The 19,971-nt window shown below is 38.5% G+C and overlaps 1 protein-coding gene across 7 annotated transcripts in view; it reads left to right on the top strand.

Annotated features, from left to right (window-relative positions):
• The window catches only part of LOC122522185, a 62,269-nt gene that overhangs the window by 5,358 nt on the left and 36,940 nt on the right, over positions 1-19,971 (top strand). Inside the window, exons 1-3 of one of the 7 annotated variants that reach the window (XM_043643027.1) lie at positions 22-454; positions 6,277-6,845; positions 16,924-17,105. In XM_043643027.1, the coding sequence (XP_043498962.1) occupies positions 6,710-6,845; positions 16,924-17,105 (318 nt within the window). In that variant the 5' untranslated portion in view covers positions 22-454; positions 6,277-6,709. The other 6 variants (XM_043643029.1, XM_043643028.1, XM_043643026.1 and 3 more) reach the window with 6 other exon arrangements.

Here is a 19,971-nt window from a genome sequence, read left to right as displayed (position 1 = left end):
TTCCTTCTCCTTCCTCTTTACCGGGGCCCTCCCCCCTCTTATCCCTTCTCTTCCTCCCTTTCTCCTCATCTCGTTCTTGTTCTTCGCGGTGTTCACCGCACAGACGACGAAACGACATCCTCCTAACTTCTCCTCCTCCTCCTCCTCCTCCTCCTTCATGTCTTGGTTGTTTTATCTTAGTTTATTGTTAGAGAGACCACGTAGATCCATCATGGACGGAAGAGTCGACCAGTGGATCTGTTAGTATATACGAGCGTTCTTCTTCTTCTCCTCGTCCTCCTCCACCTCCTCCTCCTCCTCTCGTAGCCACTGTTTTCGATGTACTTCTTCGGCATGTCGAAAGTTCTGAGAGTGTCTTCTCTACCGAAAGGGATCAGTGATTTTCACGGAGTTTGTGTGTTCAGTGATAAGACCACGTGAGCGCCTGCCTCTTCTCAGTGAGTTACGAGCTAAGGTAATTAAGTAGGAGAAAAGTTATTCCACACTCTAGGGATAACGTAATTCGATAGTAGCGCGATCGAAGGAATTTCGAACTCCTCGTAAGATATTCGCGCGTGCCGTGTCTAAGAATAGAAAGAAAAAGAAAATAAAGGAAAGGAAAGAGATAGACGGTCTTATCGACTTTTCCAAACGGTTTTCCCTGTACGCGTGCGATGGATTATTGGTTTCTATTTGTTTTCGGTTTCTTTTTCATCGGCGTATTTCTTTGACAAATTGAAATTCGTCAAATCGGAACGATTAAACTCAGGTAGATGGATCAAATCGATCTAATATGCAATTCGTTTAAGGTGCGACGATTAAATTGTTACGCATTTGCATGTTGGGAGATAGTTTCCACGAAAAGTGTCATAGTCGTCGACGACAACATCGTCGTACTCGTCGTCGTCGTCGTTGTTTTGCCGAGGGTTATTGTTAGAGTTAGAGAGAATTCGTAGTGCCGACGAAAACGTAGCTTTGCGAATTTATTAGCTCAGCGCACGTTGCGTTGCTCCGGGCAATCTCAACACCGCGTGTTTTTTTTATTCAGGTGTTTTCTCTCTCTCTTCGATCGTTTATTTATTCATTCTCTCTCTCTCTTGTTAGAAACGTTTAAAAAGATTCTTTTGACGTTGTTATCGAGCGTATAATTATCTATCAACACTTTGGAGAATTTTTTTGAAAAGGAATGGAATACTTTGCGTATCGATTTAAAATAGTAATCGAACAATCGAAGTTTCGTTAAATCAAATTTAAATTTATATATATATAATAAAGGGAGTAACATAAAACACGACACTATTGAAATAAAATCGAAATTTTGCTCGTATACTATGGGTGGTTGGGGGGGGGAGAGAGAGGAAAATGTGGCAAAAGAAAAACCTGCCGAATTTCTATGTCCCACGCGAGCGAAATTGAAAATCAGGGCTTGGCCGAGGGTAAGAGCGACGTTGGGATTTTCTCTGTTATCGCCCGAAAGGGCCATTTCGTTTCTCGTCGGATGACGAGAAAGAGGGTAGCAAAGAGAGAGAGAGAGAGAGAGAGAGTGAGAGAGTGACCTAGTGTCGACCGATATAGGCCAGTTGTATCGAATGTTCAAGAGAGAGAGAGAGAGAGGGGAAGGGTGGAAGGGAGGGAGAGGAAAAGGGTAGAAAGAGAAGCAGAGTCGGAGAATAAAAAACGAGAAATTAGGATTTCGAGGATGAGGGAGGAATTGGGAAACACGAAAAACCAATCGCAGGGTTACTCTAGAAAGGCTCTCAGGGAATAGCAGAGAGAAAAAGAGAAGGATGAAGAGAGAGAGAGAGAGGGAGAGTGGAAACCGGAAGAACGAACAGCAGAATGATGGGGGTTGAGGAGAGAGAGAGAATGGCTGGAAGGGAGAGTGGCAACGAGGTGGAAAATAGGTGGCACGATGCAACAGTCGTCCTTTGAACAAATACGTTTGTGTCGAAGCGCATTCGTTGGGAAACGGTTATGCAAAAGATCAGACCAGGCCGAGTAGCATGGTTTGCTGTTGGAAAAGAGAACAACGAAATTCCTACGCTCGAATTACGTCTGCCCAATGTGTAAATGGTATTCCATCGATATCCACAGTCATTTTTTGTTCTTCCTTTTAGTTTAGTTTTTACCTAGTTTCTTCATTTCTCCTATATAATAATAATAATAATAACAATAATAATATATTTTTTTCCTCCTTCTCTATATTTCGAATTTTCGCGAAAATAGTAATTTGTTTTATTAAAATTTGATGATCTTTAGTAAACGAGAGTTACTTTATTATTTTATAAAAATTATGCGAAATTTAAGACTGTATAATAAAAAACAACTTTGCGCTCTCATTTTCTCTTCTACTTTACCAATTTCTTTTTCTATAAATATTTACGCGGGATATACTTTCGGTAGATTACTTTTACTTCTCTCGAATACTCGTCTCTCGTATTTGTTCAGAGACACTTCGTGTTTTACTAAATACCATGGGACAAATGGTAGTAAGTACGAAAATGGAACGTAATATATACATCGTGTTATCGTAACTGCGAAGAGAATGAAGTTGGTTGAGGTTGCATTATGATACGGTGTCGTCCATCGTCTTTTACGGTTTTTATTTTTTTTTTTTTTTTATTTTTTTTTCTATATCGTTGAATATTGTTGCGCACACCTAAAGAAAATCTACTGTAATAATAAATCAATTTCACGTCGGGACTGTAATTTATGACGTAATAAGTAGCAACGTACATACCGACAAAGAGAAAGAGAGAAAGAGAGAGAGAGAGAGAAAGAGAAATGGAGAGAAGGAAGGAAGGAACGCGAGCCGTAGTCCATCGGGCCGAGCACTTTCGCATTTTTGAAGTAAAAAGGAGGAACAATAAATTGCATAAACGACACGGCCAAGCTTTATGGCTTTGTGCTGTTTTTCAAATTGCGAACGGTCATCGCGAAACTTTTCCCTTTCGTTCAAAACGATGTCACGTTCAAAATTTGATTTAATTTCTCACCCCTTGTTCGCCATTTTGCACTTTGTATTTGTTATCGACTTTAAAAGAAAAAAAAAAAAAGAAGAAAAAAAATGGAGAACCACCGTAGCTTTTTTTCTATTTTTTTGTTTTTATTTTTTATTTTTGTTTTTTCGTTAGTTTGGATTAAGCTGTGCATATTTAAGGAATTTTTATCGAGCTTAATGGAATTTCATTGAAACAATATTTCAAACGACGAGGAATACAGCAAGCTTGTATACTCGTCAAATGAATTAGTATCAAAAAATATAATAAAAGACCAAGACATTTTCTTTCCAAAAATAATTGTTTTATCGGTAAAAACGTTTGAAAAAATTCGTAGAACAGATTGACGACAACATTTCTTGATATCTTAAAGATATCTTGTATATTTAACATCCGTTCCAGGATGAGTTGGTTTCCTCGTTCTCGTGCCGGTACATTCTTAAGTTTTCATTTCTATTCTTCAGCCCACTTTCATCTCCAAAACCTTAATTAACTTTGGTGATTATGTATATTCTAGGACAGAAAGGCCTTTGCTGGTCTCGTTGCGGGTGCTTCTGTTTTTTTTTGCCAGTACCGGTTCTACCGCGTTGAGCAAAAAAAAAAAAAAGAAAGTATTCCAGAAAGTGTGGGAGGTGACTAGAGTGAGATAGAGGTAGGGAAAGAGAAAGACATAGTTAAGACTTGCATCGTGTGCACTCGTCGCGACTCCGTTCGTACACTTTCGTTATAAATAGCCATGCGAGCAAGTAACTACAAGAAATTTGACAGTTCGTGACGGTCCCTGGCACAGAAACGCGATACTATGTTTGTCCAAAGATGCTCGTATAATAACGTTATCGTTGGAACAACGTTCAAATCAAAATATTATTATGAATCAAGTGGGTTTACATTAGTAAAGAATATGTGTGTGTGTGTATGTGTGTGTGTAGGTAGATTCATATTCCAAATTATTATACGATTTGTATTTTCTCTCACTCGATAGGAAATAATTTGGCGCAGTGTGAACGTAGTTAAGACGAGTTCACATACACATACACATACACGTACACCTGTGCGTTTAAATTTTAATTTGCTTTTTCGAGAAACATTTCCCCGTTACGTGACAAGGTAAACCGACGTTCACGAATACCAACAAATTCTCTTACAAATTTCTATATCTACTGCTTTGAAACGACTTTCACGCTGTTAGAGAGAGAAAGTACGACGGTAGGCACGCGTGTTTCCACCCTCGGCTTTTCAACCCTTAACGGAACCCTTGAAAATGGCACACTCCAGTAGCACACGAGGCAACAACATCTCTTCTCTCCCCCTTTTGCAACGCCCCGTGTTTCTCTCGCGTCGCGGCTTAACAAGGGGATTAATTAATAATACCTTTCGGGGATAATTTGCGAGTCTCGTCTTGCATCAGCATTGTCATTGTTACCCGGTTGACGTTTCTTTGTCTTTATTTTCTCTTTCTTTTCCTTTTTTTTTTTTTTCTTTCCTTTTCATCGACCCGACCCGACCCGACCCTTTACGCGACGCGTCAAAAAATCAAGCAAACGTTGCTTTTTATGAATACAAATTCGTAAAACTCACTTGGGGCAGGGTGGGGGGAGGGGCTTGGGCCCCGAGGACGAAAACGAAAGGGAAGCATCGTTAAACGGAACCACTTTACAACGGAGAGTTACTCTTTTAAGGGCTTTCATTTGTGGCTCGAGACTTTTATTAGACATCCAACTGGAGATCTTCGAAAAAGAAAACGAGAAAGAGAAAAAGAGAAAGAGAGAGAGAGAGAGAGGGCCTTTTTCGTTAAGTTTTTTTTCGAACCTTGCTAATTGGAGTTAATCTTGGAGTTTCTTTTTTCTCTAACGCGATACTTCGACGAACTTTTTTTCCACGGTTGAAAAGACCTGTGGTGGTAGGGTGGGTGGGGGTAGGACTCAGGGGTGGTAAAAGAAAATTCGTAAAACTCTTTTACGAGGATCGATATTTCGAGATTTTATATCGTTCGCGTTTTTCTTTTGAACAAACAAAAAAGAAAAAAAGAAAAAAAACAACTTTGAAATCGATCCTTCTTCGCGATCGATAATTCAACGCGTTACCGGGGAGTAGGTAGGGTGTCAGGTATTTCTTTTATCCGTTAAATGTAGGTAAGCGAAGAGAAGGCGCGGTGTGTCAGTGAAAAGACCATCCTTTACATCGGCAATCGCGCGCGAAATGGATTCTATCGTATCACGACGAACATTCTACACGTTCAATTTAACGTTGTACCCTCGAAGAAATATATATATATATACCAAGAGTGAGAGAGAGAGAGAGAGAGAAAATAATAATTTTCCGTGGCTGTTCACTCGACACCATCGTTCCATCGACGTACGCGAATGGTAGAAGGTTCCCATAACTTTTCGAAATTCCTTCGAACCTTGTGAAAATGATTTGATAATTAACGAATTTAAATAAGATTTTACAGATTTAACAATTAACAGGAGTAATCTTACGAAATAACGCATTTAATTATTGTTACGTTATTTAATTCGTTTACTGTAATGTGTTTTTCTGTGTGGGGGGGAAACCGAAAAAATTTTAAGAGAGAGAAAATAATAATTTTCCTTGGCTGTTCACTCGACACCATCGTTCCATCGACGTACGCGTATGGTAGAAGGTTCCCATAACTTTTCGAAATTCCTTCGAACGTTGTGAAAATGATTTGATAATTAACGAATTTAAATAAGATTTTACAGATTTAACAATTAACAGGAGTAATCATACGAAATAACGCATTTACGGAGTTGTAAAAAGATTATCGATGGGATATCATTTGGTAGAAAATGGAAAAAGAATTTAAAATAGATTGGAGTATCATCGTCGAATTAAAAACCATGGGGATATTTATGGTGACGATGATATTATATATCCCATAACTTTTCGAAATTCCTTCGAACGTTGTGAAAATGATTTGATAATTAACGAATTTAAATAAGATTTTACAGATTTAACAATTAACAGGAGTAATCATACGAAATAAAGCATTTACGGTGTTGTAAAAATATAATCGATGGGATATCATTTGTTAGAAAATGGAAAAAGAATTTAAAATATCACCGAGTATCATCGTCGAGTTAAAAACAATGGGGATATTTACGGTGACGATGATATTATTGTTACGTTATTTAATTCGTGTACTGTAATGTGTTTTTCTGTGTGAGGTGGGGGAAACCGAAATAATTCTAAGAGAGAGAGAGAGAGAAGAGAGATGCGTTGTTTGTTTACGAAGGAAAGGTCGTATCGACGAAACTAAGCATTCCTTTTGGATTAGAAGGACAGCAGTTTCGTTCGAATGCTCGACGAACGAGCACGGTGATCGTCGTCATCGTCGTCGTTTCGTATAAAACGTGAAGTTAACTGTCGCGAATCTTTTTTGAGATAAGCGAAAAGTTGAAAATGTTAAGAAGTTTAGCGATGAATCGAAGAAACGAGGGAAGGGAAAGGTGTAACAGCTACGTACGCGAGTTCAACGTTTTTGAAGCACGTGTTTCGAGGTCGTTACACAATTTCATGTTTCTCGTGCGGGCTTAAAAAGAGGAAGAAAAAGAAAAAGAAGAAGAGGAAGAAGAAGAAGAGGAAGAGGTGGTTGAAGGTATTACCTCGTGGGTACATTATCGAAGTTCCTTTTAAACGGGTCGTGTGCGTAAACGTGTGTACGCGCGTGTCTACGTGGCTGGAACGAAAAGTATGCGGCACCGTGCAAGATGAAGGGGCCAAGAATCAGTGGCCTACCGAACAAGAAAAAACTGGACTACTGCCAAAAGGCACGTCACGAGTGTTGGCGAGTGTTGCTTACGTACTTGAGCTTCTGTGCGTTGCTGCCCGGAACCATTCTCTCAGGTTGGTAAACCAATTTACCTTTCTCCCTGACTTTTTTTCTTTTTCGAATTTTTGTTCTTTTTGTTTTTTAATAAACGTAGGATACAAGTTCAGAATTGTCTAACAAAAACATCTACGAATTGTCGAAGGTATTCCTGTCACCTCGCGCATGCATTTACACTCGAGATTTTTATTCGTAGGATTGTAGGAATACGTGTCCCTCCCTCTCCCACCCTCCCAACCCCCTCCCGTTTCAGGATGTACACAAAATAGAGATAAATTAAACGTATGAACGAGAGTTTTAAATGCAACGTGTATTACCGGCCAACGTAGAGCAAATTGCGAGTGTTATTAACAATTACCGTGTAATTGTCAAGATTTGTAAAGAGAAATTAAATGTACGTTCGTAGAACTCGCTTGGACTTTTATCTTTCGTCTAGGAACTTTTATATTACATTATGTGCCACAAGTCGCGTGTAAATGCCGTTTTTTCTCTTACGAATCTTCGTGCTATGTGCTGTGTCATGTCTTTTTACCTTGTACAGGCTGCTCCATCAAAAACTACAAAATCTATGTCACTTATTTTTTTGTCTATTTTTAAGATATTAACGCGTAACCGATATATTTGCTTACACACACACGCACACATACGTCTTTTTTCTTGCCGCTAAAAACGTCAAAATGTCAAGGAAAAAACGAATATACCGATGAGAGCATGCGAAACCTTGAAAAAGTATCTTTGTTGAAGAATCGTAACCGATATCGCGATATAACGTTTTATTTCTGAATGATATTTATTTTTAAAACGAACCACGTGTATGTGCGTGCGCGTGTGTGTTTGTATATAAAGCTAAATATCCAGTGACCGCGACACCTACACCGGCTTTCTTTGTTGCCCTGTATTTTTTCGAGGAACGTGTTCGCTCTTTATGGTACGCACGTGGTGCCATAAAATTCACATATGCGTTCTTAAATATTCCGGTGTAGTTTTGGTATTCTCCAACGTATTAGAGAATGTACGAAAAGTTCCAGCTAAATCTGTGTAGACCGGGGGGAAAAAAAATTCTCTGACGTCGCAATATGCTTACTTTTTATTTCGCATCTCTTCTTCTTCTTCTTCTTCTTCTTCTTACTTTCTACGACAGGGCCGATTTATTTTCTTACAAATATAGAAGAATGATTTAATTTTGATTTTAATTAACGTTTTAATAATAAGAACAATATATCATTCGATTATTATTTTCAATCAAATACCATTTTATATACTTCCGAAAATATACGATTGTATTTTAATTGGTTTCTTGAACCGAAAGCAGCAGATAGTTGTACTATCACCGGGTCTGCGAACTAAACATCTGGTTTTAGCGGTGTAAATGTTTACCATTCGGTTGCATTTGCGCGTGGCCAACGCGTGCTGTTGTATGAGGTCAGCGTTTGTTAAAGATTGGGGTTAATACATTAGCGAGGGGGGGACTTACGTTTGGTATATGTTGTCCTTTTTTTGTTCTTCGTATCTTCTTTAGGAACATTATCATTGGAATTCGTTTAACAATAAAAGGACAGAGAGGAGGGGGGGTGGGCAGACTAGTTATCAGAACGATCGCGATTCGCGGATTAAGTGGGGAAACGTAAAACGACTATAATTCTACTTGGCACGAACTCGCGGGCATTCCTTTCAAACGAATAATCGTATCTAAGTGGTTGAAGGAGGAGGAGGAGGAGGTGGAGGAGGAGGAGGAGGAGGAGGAGGAGGAGGAGGAGACCAGACCCAGACCCGACCCCCCGATGCAAAGCACGTTCTGCATTCAGAGCCGGCTCAGGAGATAAAGTACGAAGAACAGACGTGCTGTGTATATGGTGGTGTATTTGAAACTTCGGAACCTGCTTGTAGTAGACTTATTCGCCCGGACAAAAGCACCCCCTGCTAAACGGAGCGTGTTTGGACGAAGTCTTAAGATATATTAACGTGCGCGCATCGAACGAATGTATGGTTCTAAGCCTAATTTCTACAGGTCCCTTTTATTTTATATTTTCTTTTATATCAAACTTCCATTGTATTACGGTCAATTGTGTTTTTCGAAAATGGGGAATGTGTTTATTTATTTTTAATCGATTATATATATTATCGTACACGCAAAAGTTTCTTTAAATGTATAAATGTGTGAATTAGATGTAAAAATAATTCCTTGCCAAGAGATAGCCTAATTTCTACAGGTCCCTTTTATTTTTTATTTTCCATTGTATTACGATGAATTGTGTTTTTCGAAAAGGGGAATGTGTTTATTTATTTTTAATTAATAATATATGTTATCGTACACGTAAAGGTTTCTTTAAACGTTGATGTTAAATGGTATAAATGTGTGAATTAGATGTAAAAATAATCGTCAAAGCCACTTTAGGATACCGTAACACGTCTTTGTCGTAATTCCTTGGCAAGAGACAATGCTCGAATCGTAAACGGTCCGACCGAAAACAAAACGGGAACGTAGCTCGTCTTCCGGAAACGCATCACGCGGTCTCTGGCAAGAAGATGAGGAGGGACGGAGAGGGAAAAGGAAGACTGCCCTAGGTGCCGGCAGTTATTTACTCTTAGGACAATTTAGCGTAATTAATTAACCGGAGTTGCAAGGGTAAGCTAATTTATACTCATAGAATGATTCACTAGCTTTCTCTCGTGTGTTAGCGAAGCAGCCCTTCCTCTCTTCTGTCTCGCCCTACGTTACCTTTGATAAACTGGATCCTATTGGATTTGAATTGATAATAGAGATCTCGATTTTCTATTTAAACGATATTGAGAGAAAGAAAGAAGAAAAAGAAAAAGAAAAAGAAAAGGAGAATTCATTCCGAACGAAGAGGAATACTGTTCGTTGGAATACCGTTTTAGCGATCATTTTCAACGTTGCGTTAACTCGAAGCAGATGTTACTTTTTGCTTTGAAATCTGGTCTATAGCAATTTTCGAACTATTAACTAATGGCAAATTCCATGAACGCTTATCTAGATGTTGCTTGCTTGCTTGCTTGCTTGCTTTCGTACTTGCTCGGCAAGAAACGTTTCACGGTGAATCAGAACTTCGTCGCGTGTACAAATTTACTTACGCGTATTCACGCACGCACACACCACACACACATACATACATACATATTGGATATCTAATGCTTGTGTACATAGTTCGGACGAAGTACACGGGATAGTTACAATGCATTCACTGAACTTTCAACTTTGTCGACGATTCGATAGTATTTCGCGTATTCTCCTACCTCCAGACGATTTTGATTATGCGAATTTGTGTTGACATTTAAGCCACTGGATACATTAACCCACCCCCCACCCCCCACCTTCTCTCCGTTCCTTCGCCAATTCGAAAGTAATTATCGAAATTTCTCAAATTTTCCTTCCGTTGAATTTATTTCATCGTTTTATAATATTTGGTGACAAACACGTACGTGTGTTTCTAACGTTTCGTCGAAAACATTAGGAACATTTTCTCACGTTAAGTGGAGCTCCCTTGATAAATGGTTACTTTTTTTTTATTCTCGACACGCGATGACACAGCCCTCGTGTATTTGTTTTTCCAGATATGTTTCTTTCTCTCTCTCTCTCTCGGTGCAATAAAACGGTGCTTATTTTTCCTTTTTTTTCCTTTTTAATAAGACACTTTAAACGACGTCAGAGATAGTATACGTTTTTTACCACTTCTACACGTTCAATAATAAATTCTACGAATTTTTACTATTATATTAAATTGCTTTTTTAATTATTATTATTTTATACGAGAGATGATTCTGACAACTAGAACAGGTTACTGCTATTTTTCAAATAAAAATAGATCAAAATGATAGAGGAAATTTGAAAGGAAATTGCACTTTGTTTTCTATCGCGATCCTATTTTTTTTTTTTTTATTTTATTTAAATCAATCGATTTTTTTGGTTTATCTCTTCGTATAAAAATATTAACCCAATGTCCAATAGAAATGATGTCAATATTTTATAATATATTTGACACGCTATTTCTCTATCGTTATTTTACATTTAATATTAATTAAATAAGTTCAGGTAGTTTCATTGAGTCAATCGATTAACTTACGACGAGTTTGAAGTAGTAAATTTTATTAATGATAATCGTTCCCATTTTCTGAGAAGTAATATCAAAGTTTTGCTTGAAATTAACGTTACTTCGGATTTAGTAAAGTTCGACGAAAGAGGAGAGAAGAAGAAGAAAAAAAAAATATTCCCCAACGCGTGTGTTCGTGTATTACATTCCCCCCTTTTGTTTGTATTCGCAAACGTACGTTGTAACATATTTTTCGTGAATGGTAAAACGGTGTTAGATGGAGAGTAGTTTGGCGAGGAGGAGGAGGAAGAGGAAACGTTCAGCTCAAGTGACGTCACAATGGATATTCAAAATTCAACGGGAATTTTCACGCTGCATTTTGGAGATTGAAAGCTTTGATACTGTTTTTAAAAAGTAGTGACGCTTTACGATCGGTCAACTTTTCGATTTTTGTTAAACGAATTCCCATTGAAGTTTTAACAATGGCCCATGTGTTCCTACCTCTATGTTCAAAATCATTTCGACTTTTTATTTCGACAAACTGCATACCTGGTACGAACGGACGACCTTACTCAACTTATATTTTTCTATTATTTTATTCCGTTTGATTTTTTATTTCTTTCTTCTCGCGATTGACAAAAAAAAACGACGTAGTTTGAGTTTTGAAAAGAGTAATCGAGAAAACAATGTGTAGGGTTTCTCATTTATTTGTCATTTTCAGATTCGTTCTTATCTACGATGAGATAATAAGCATTGGTAGCATTCATTCGATCGTATTCATTCGTAATAAATAAATTGATAGTAGTAGTCCGGTTTAATTGTTAATACGAATTCTGCCGGTAAGTCCGAGCTATTTTCAAGCTCGATATAAAAAAAATTCCAAATCGGAAAAATCAATCTCACTCGTGGCAAGGTATAAGTGCATCAGAACAAAATATCTCTCGAAACGCGGACGTAGATGAGATTGAACTTTCGACTGGATCCAATGCGTTTCCTGCTAGAATCGTTCTACTTCTCTCTCTCTCTCTCTCTCTCTCTCTTTCAGTGCAAATTACGAACTTGGATGTTCCTATACTCTCGGCGTTTTCAATAAAGCGTGGGAACGTTAAAGAGAAAATTGCTCGGTCTAGTGGAGAAGAATGATTCCGTCTGGTTCATGGTTGGGATACCTTTTTTCTTTCTTTCTTTCTTTCTTCATTGTTTTTTCCCTTTTTTTTCTTTTTCTTCCATTTTTCTAAGTTCATTGGATATTTTTACGCAAGTATAATATACATAAAAGAGTACTCAATTTAAGGAGAATCTTGTCCATATAATATAAGTGTGCATAAAGTTTACTCAGTCAGATTCCATCTATAAACGTTTGATCTTTGCTACTTGTTTGCCAGTCATGCAACATCGAAAGGAGTATAGATATATATACTTTACATGTTGTCGCAGTGAACCTTATAAAACGAGGAAATAGCTGATATTGAGTCGAATTCTTAGAGCGTATCAAGGAGGAGAACGATATTTCAATATTTTTTTTTTCTTCTTCTCGGTTCCTTTTTCTTGCACCATTTTCGCATTTAGTTTCCTCTCTTTATAGCACTTCTTTTCCTTTCTTATTCCTTTTTCCTTTTTTCCAAGGGTTGGAACAAACGCTCTCATAACTTCTCGGTAACCATGTGTGGATCGTTCTTCTTCTCTTATTCTTTGTTGGTCGTCGTGGACGACTACTACTACTACTTTTACACGTATATACGAATACGTATTCTGAGATAGCAGTTCGTTCGTATACAAACACACGTACCTAGACGATAAGGAGAGTGTATGCACATACGGGGGAGTCAATGCTGCACCGTAGATTTTTACGGGACCGAAAGAACCTAAGGGGAAGAGAGAAAAATAGAAAGAGAGAGAAAGAGAGATGGTAAAAGAAAAAGAAAGAGGAGGAATTCCTTCGGGTCGAGAAGAGAAACTTCTTCCCTCTACATCTCATCTTTCTCTTCTCCGTTTCCGTTTTGCAACTCCCGTTTCCGCTTTTGTTTCTCCCGTTTCTTCCTTTATTCGCCATTTCTCAAAAGTTGGAGAGACCGGCTTTAGTCCAGTTTTATTAGCGCCGTCCCCTATTTTGCCCTACCCTTTCTCTCTCTCTCTCTCTTTCTCTTTTTTTATTCTTTTTTTTAAGCACGATCGAGCCTTTAAGAGCGTTCTGTGTCGCCTTTTAACCTAGCACATAGTCTCTTTTTCTCTCCTCCCTTTTCTTTCCTTTTTTTTTTCTTTTCCTTCATACCAACAAACACTCTAAGCGAGACACCTGCTTTTTGCGGCAGATTCATGGAGGAAATATACTTTCTTTTTCGTCTTTATTTCTTTTTTTTTCTTCTTTCTTTCCTTTCTTTTCTTTCTTTCTTCTGCTCTTTGTTTTATTGTTCTATTTTTTCGTTCTCCTTCCATTTGTTTATCTCTCATTCTTTATTTGTTAGAAAAACTAAGGTGTGTACCTTTAAGGTGAATTGAAAAATATATTTCTACAGAGTTTAGATCGTTTTTATAGGAAGATTTTTATCTACGAGATAGGTGGTGTCTTATCAAATAATTGTTGTTGAAATTGAATGAAATATCTGTTTATCGAGTGCTCGTTAGAAATTCATAAAATGTTTACAAATATGAAAAATAAATAGAAAGATAGAGAGAATGCAGATACTCGTAGACAAGAAAATCGTGCACGTGTCTAACACACACCCACCATTACGAGTCGAGATATGTTGCCATTTGCAGGGCGTGAAGATCATTTCGTCTTCTTCTCGGAAATTCCATCTGGCTTCCTTCGTCATCTGAAATTCTAAGAAAGTCCCATGAGAGTTTCCGGTAGTAGTTAATCCTGCACCCGAGTATGCCATTCAATTTTTGCGAATGTTTCGTATTATACGTCAACTCGACGATTATTATATGCTTATACATATAAATGTAAATATTTGATAACAATAATTTGTGCGTTTTTAATTCATAGGTAGTCGTAATTAATGATAGAGATAAAGTTTAATCGTAATATTATTATTATATCGTTGGAACGAATAAAAATATCGTTCGAAAATGTTGATAGTGTTTAATACTAAACGTATCGAATTTCGCGTATAATTGTTATATAAATAATAAAATCAAATGATAACCCATCTTCAAAAATTCATATATTTTACGACACATGTATAGCAAGCCAAACACTTAAATAGGCGTTCGTGAGGAGATTGGACGGTGGGCCCTGGATAGCTCAATGGTTAAAGAGCAAGCAGTCGCCCGGAAAGCGGGGAAGACCGGGTTCGAGTCCCGGTCCTCCAGTCAGTCCAACGACCCAATTTTTTCACGAATCCTATATTTATGTAATGAAAATGTTTTTCGATTGATCGAAAAGTTGACGATCGGTCCATTCGAACGATTTAATGGTAGGTTTAGTGTTAAAAAGGAAATGAAAAATAAAAAAGGCATTAAATAAATATAATAAAGATCGAATAAGCTAGTCGTAATAGCGTTGTAGCGGCTTGGCGACTGTTAGGTAACGTTTGACCACAGTTTACGAGCGGTACGTTGAAAATGTATGATACTCTCGGTGGTCCAGCAGAGCCGTAAACTTTCGTTCGTATTGTTTCGTGCGTCAGGAAATGGGGAGAAATTACGCGGCGGTGGTTTAAGGCTGTCGAATCTCGGCGGGACTCCATGGCAAAATATTGGGGGAATGTACGTACGTGCGTGCGTGAGTACGTGCCATGGTGGTGGTGGTGGTGGTGGTGGTGCCACTTCGAAAGGGCGGTTTCGTGGTTTTCACTAATGCGCGTTCATTCTGAATAACTCATAAAAGATGTTTTTTAACGTTCGAACGAGATACACACCTAATACGTTCTTCTTTCATTTTCTTCGAACGTGTGAAGTGTCGGATATTTGTGCGTGTGTGTGCGCGCGCGCGCGTACGCGTACATACACACATTTACAAAGGGAAAACGAAACTCGGACACGCGTCGTTACTCGTTACCCGAACCGAAATTTATTCTTGCTTTTCTTCTCTCGTTCCATACGTTGGAACCGTGGATTTAGATGCCATTCGTCATCCAGCAGCACCATGGACGGCACTTTCTCGCGTGGCGCGTGCTCTAAAAGGGCGCCACTGAAAGAGATAGCAAGAAAAATAGAGAGAGAGAGAGAGGGAGGGAGAGGGAGGATGAGGCGCCCAGAGAAATATGTCGGCGGAAAGAGAAATGTAAAGATAATACTTTATCCTTTTTTTTTATCTTCTTTCCTTTTTCTTTCCTTTTCTTTTTTATTAATATTTTTTCCTAACGGAAGATAAAAACTATACTCGCATTATCCATTTTCTTCATCCTTTTTTTTTTTTTACATCCTCTTTTCTCTCTCTTTTTTCTTTCTTTTCCTTCCTTTCAAAAGAAATACCCTGGAATTCGAGATATTTCGTTTGCTTTTGGTATTTTTCTTTACACACTTGGAATAAGAAGACATTTTTTTGAACAAAGTGTATATATATACATATATGTCAACAAGACATATATATATTGTAACAAAGTTAAGGATTTAAAGTATGTAAAAGCCTGTAAAACGTATATGCAAACGCGTGTATAGGGGGGTAGGTAGATGTTTGTACGTAAAGGAGAAAGGCGATTTGTTAGATGAATTATATTACATACGCGCTCGAAATATATTTCATTTCCATTCACGATAGCGTTGGCTTTCTGTCGATTAATCTAACGTTATCGGTAGAGAGCGTTGCAAGAACTTTCATGAAATTCAGGTTGGTGGTAACGCCAGGCTCAAGGCTGAATTTTAGTCATTTGTATAACGCGATTAGTGGATGCTGCGTATACGGGCGTTATCTGTGCGCCAGGAGACTCTGCGAAGAGTCGGCAGGATTTCTCTCTCTCTCTCTCTCTCTCTCTATTCTCTCTATTTCTCTCTGTCTCTGTCCCTCCTCGTTTCTCTTCGTATGCGTGTTTGCGAGAACGCTCGCGCGAAATTCACGTCGTGGGGGAAGAGGAATAGTCGGATGGGCGTGCGACTACGCGTTGGATGAAGGATGTTGTTTATGCGAAATGGTCGATCCAGTAAATTACGATGTCAGTATATCGTTCTGCGCAGGTTCGTTTGACAATTCAGCGAACGTGCATTCTCACTTGACGTATGAGGATTTACCTGCTTGTATTTGTCGGATATTACCAAATGTTACACGCGTTCGCGAGATTCCCGGGCTTTCACTATCTATCTCTATCTCTCTCTATCTCTCTCTTACTCTCTCTTTTATTGTTTCTTTTTTTTCTATATCTATTTTTTCCTCGTTAATTTAAGTAGTTAATCGATCGCATCCTGTAAAGTGTTAATATGCGTGGAAATATCGTTCGGCCTATGAAAAAAAAAGCCCTCATTCTCTCTTCCCCTTTTCGTTTTCGATTTTACGGTTCATCGATGCAAAACTCGTTTTCTAGCTTTATCTATCCTGAAAATATAAATAGAAAACAAGAAGAAGAAGAAGAAGAAGTTAAAAGAAAAGACGATGGTTATAGGCTGGAACCTATCACTTTCTCAAGTATATTAGTCGAAGTCACAGTCTCTCAGGTTTTATTACCAACTTTCCTTTCAAATCAATCCCTGTCAAACACCAATGGTATCGTCGCTCACGCTGATGATGATCGATGATGATGGAGAATAGCTCGAAGGTATACTAACGAGAAAGAGAGAGAGAGAGAGAGAGAGAGAGAGAAAGCGATTCGAATAGACCCCGACAGCCATTTGAATGAGACCGGAGTTCGATGACTGCGTTCCAGAAACTCTTAGAGATAATACAACGCGTGTACGATAGGGGCAGGGGGGGCAGAGGGGGAGTGGGAATGGTCGAGGAAGCTATCGAGTTTACCGGAAATTTTCTTTACGTTTCCGTTTCGAACTAACGATCGGTCGAAGAGAGGGGAACGGGGAAGGGATCGTTTTACCTAAACACATCGTTTCTGCGGATATTAAGATGCCAGAATATGATAGGATTGTGGAAACCGAAATGATTTTGTTTCAGAGCCTGCTCACGTACGCGATATGTCCAAAGGAAATTCCCGTAGGAATGTCAACGATCCCGTCGCTAACGATTACGTCGACACGGATTTGCCTATTTTCGAGCCGACTGCTCCTAATGTTACGGCCTTCGTTGGACAAACGGTCTATCTGCCATGCCGAGTTAGAAAATTGGCCGACAAAGTGGTAAGTTTTGTTTTTTGTTATTCCATCTCTCGCATCGAGAAACTATTATATTTATATATACAAATTGTAATAATCATTTATAAAACGATTAATAGGAAAAGAAGATAAACAACCCCTTTTGAAAGTTGTCATCGTGAAGTAACTATAATCATGGTATAATATTCCCGGAGCGTTATTAAAAAAGAAACATCGTCGCATCTGTGCGTATTAAAAATTAGTCCAGCTACTGGTTATGTATTGGGGGAAGGGGAGGGTGAGGGGGCTCTCTCCCAACTTGTCAAATAATTTCGTAGCTCTTTGCGTGATTTATTTGAAGCATTTATGCATACCAAAAGAGGGTTGGTTGGACTTTGGTAACGCGAATACTAACGCGAATGGAACACCACCGTTCCTGAAGTTTTTAATTTGTGCTCTCCGCTCCGACCGGCTGGTCTCTCGATGGGGTTGCTCCGGCTTAATGTTAGACTTTTCTTCCCACAATCGTTCGTAAAAACTGGGCCCTCCTCCCGCCGCCGCCACCCCCCCTCCTCGTCTACTACCCCCCGTTCGCTACGTTTTCTCGATTATTCGGCAGCCACGCGGATTAAGTTACCGTCACTGGACTGAATTAAAACGCTAATAACGAGCGGCGATATTTATTGGACGGCTTTCACAGAGGTTAAAAACGAATCCTCTGGTTTTTTTTCCTTTGCTCTGTCCAATCTCGTTCGTTCGTCTTTTCTTTTATTTCTCTCTCTTTCTTTCTTTCTTTCTTTCTTTCTTTTTATCTCCCTGCTGGCCTTTTTTTTTTTTTCTATTTTCTGTTACTATCTCTCTCTCTCTCTCTTACTTTATTCGGTTCGAGCGAACTTTTACGAACCACCCGGAGATTCCAGTAGCAGCACCATTGTTTCCCCAAACAGGGGTTCCTTACCACTTTTATGAGGGAGATTTTGGGTTTAGCTCGGCAGATAACTTTGGTGCGCTCGTCGCTTAAACTGACTCGCCTTCCATTTCCTACCGTGTTTCCCACACTATTAACCCTTATTCACTTGCCACACGCTAGATTTGAATCAAGCGATTTTAACTTCGTACAAAGGAGAATGCAATTTTTCTATAACTCCGAAAAACCCCTATTATTTATTATTATTTTTCTCCTAACACCCTCCCACCCCCCACTACCCCTACTGCAGCCCGGTTGCCTATCCCTCTTTCATCTAAATTGGAATATCTTTGGATTACGATATCTGTCTGGAAATGTAGAAATAATTTGAATAGTGCGCGAGCTTAGTTTGACAAACGAGCGTTAACTAGTTTTGACGTTGAAAGTTCAAAGTTATGATTATAACTAGAAGCACGATTAATAATATTTCGAGACTTATTAAAGTTTGTTTTGTAAAGTAGACAATGCGTGTTTAGAAAAGAGGGATAGGGGTGGGAGTGGGGGACGGAGTATACACGTTTGATCGTTTTCCTATTCTCCAATTTCTTCATAGAAATTTGGCCAATGAAATACCAAGAGAGAGAGAGAGAGAGAGAATATGAGAGAATGAACGTTAGTTTCCCTTCAAAGTGAGATTAGTCTACTTACAGGAGTAGGCTTATTGAAGTTGATTAAACGAAGTGACGAGGGAGGAAGGACGAGAAAAGTTAGTGGAGGAGAAGGAAGGGTGGCCGATGGAATGGGGGTGGTGGCAGTAGTAGTAGTAGTAGTAGTAGTGGTGGTGGTGGGAAATGAAATAGAGGGAGAGACAGAATTCACCTCATAATCTTCGTAACAAGCAACCTTCAGCGTCCTCTTCCAACGATGTTCCCTCTCGGTGAAGGGTCCTCTTCAATAAATCACGCGCCCGAGGCTTCGTGTAAACAGGACCGACTTAATAAATCTAATTACCTAACGGCGAAGAGACCCTCAAGAAAAATAATTTATCGTTGAAAACGTTCGATCGGTCGAATGATGTCCATTTTTCGTGTTAATAACGATCGGCTTATCTACGAATTCTTTTATTTCTTTTTGTTTGAAAATAATTACGGTCAATTGTGGAAAATATATATATGTATATTTTTGTAATTTTTATTTTATTCAAAAATTAATGATATTATTTTATTCTGATTACACGAGGGAAAAATATTTCTTATATATATATTTAAAAGTTTAAATATTTCATTAAGGAAAAAGTGTGGGTGGGGTTCGGATATTACGCTCGCGCGTGTATACGCGTGTGTTTGTGTGTGTGCAACAAAAGGAATAACATGTTTTCGTGCTAAATCGGGCTCGCAGACCACTCAGGTGCTTTTCTCTGTAATATTCTCTTCTTTCTCTTTTTCTTGTTCTTTTTCTTTTGTTTGGCTCTCGATTTGCTTCTCTTCTTCGTCGAAGCTAAAACTCGCCGTCTCTCGTTCTTACCATCCTCCTCTTCCTCCTCCTCTTGATCTTTACCATCTTTTCCTCTAGGAACTTCGTGCTCCTCGAAACTTCTTGATTAGAGATTTGATAGTGTTTTTTATGGTATTTCCCTTGGCGTAGAATTGAAGAGGGTAATCGCGATGAACTATCTTTAAATTCAAAATACCAAGGAAGGCCCCATTGGCGATCCTTTGAATGCCTTCTCCTTCTTTTCTTACCGAGATTAAAATTCTTTAGCGCACCCATCTACTTGATATTTTCATTTATGTAACATATTAAATATTTATTAGCATATAACTCGTCGAAATAATCCTATATAATATATCCAAATATGAGAGAATGAAAGGATAGAAAGGAGATTTTACTTTTCGATTTTTTTGTTTTTTAATGTTATCTCTGTAATCTAAAAGAAAAATATTTGAAAATAATTTCGACGTTGTATCGAGAAAATTTGTTTTGATTTTTCATCGTTTAATTATC

This window comes from Polistes fuscatus, unplaced genomic scaffold (assembly GCF_010416935.1).
Source record: "Polistes fuscatus isolate 324 unplaced genomic scaffold, CU_Pfus_HIC Scaffold5, whole genome shotgun sequence".
Taxonomy (NCBI): Eukaryota; Metazoa; Arthropoda; class Insecta; order Hymenoptera; family Vespidae; genus Polistes; species Polistes fuscatus.
Note: the sequence above shows the minus strand (reverse complement) of the source record. Positions and strands in the feature narration are given on the sequence as shown.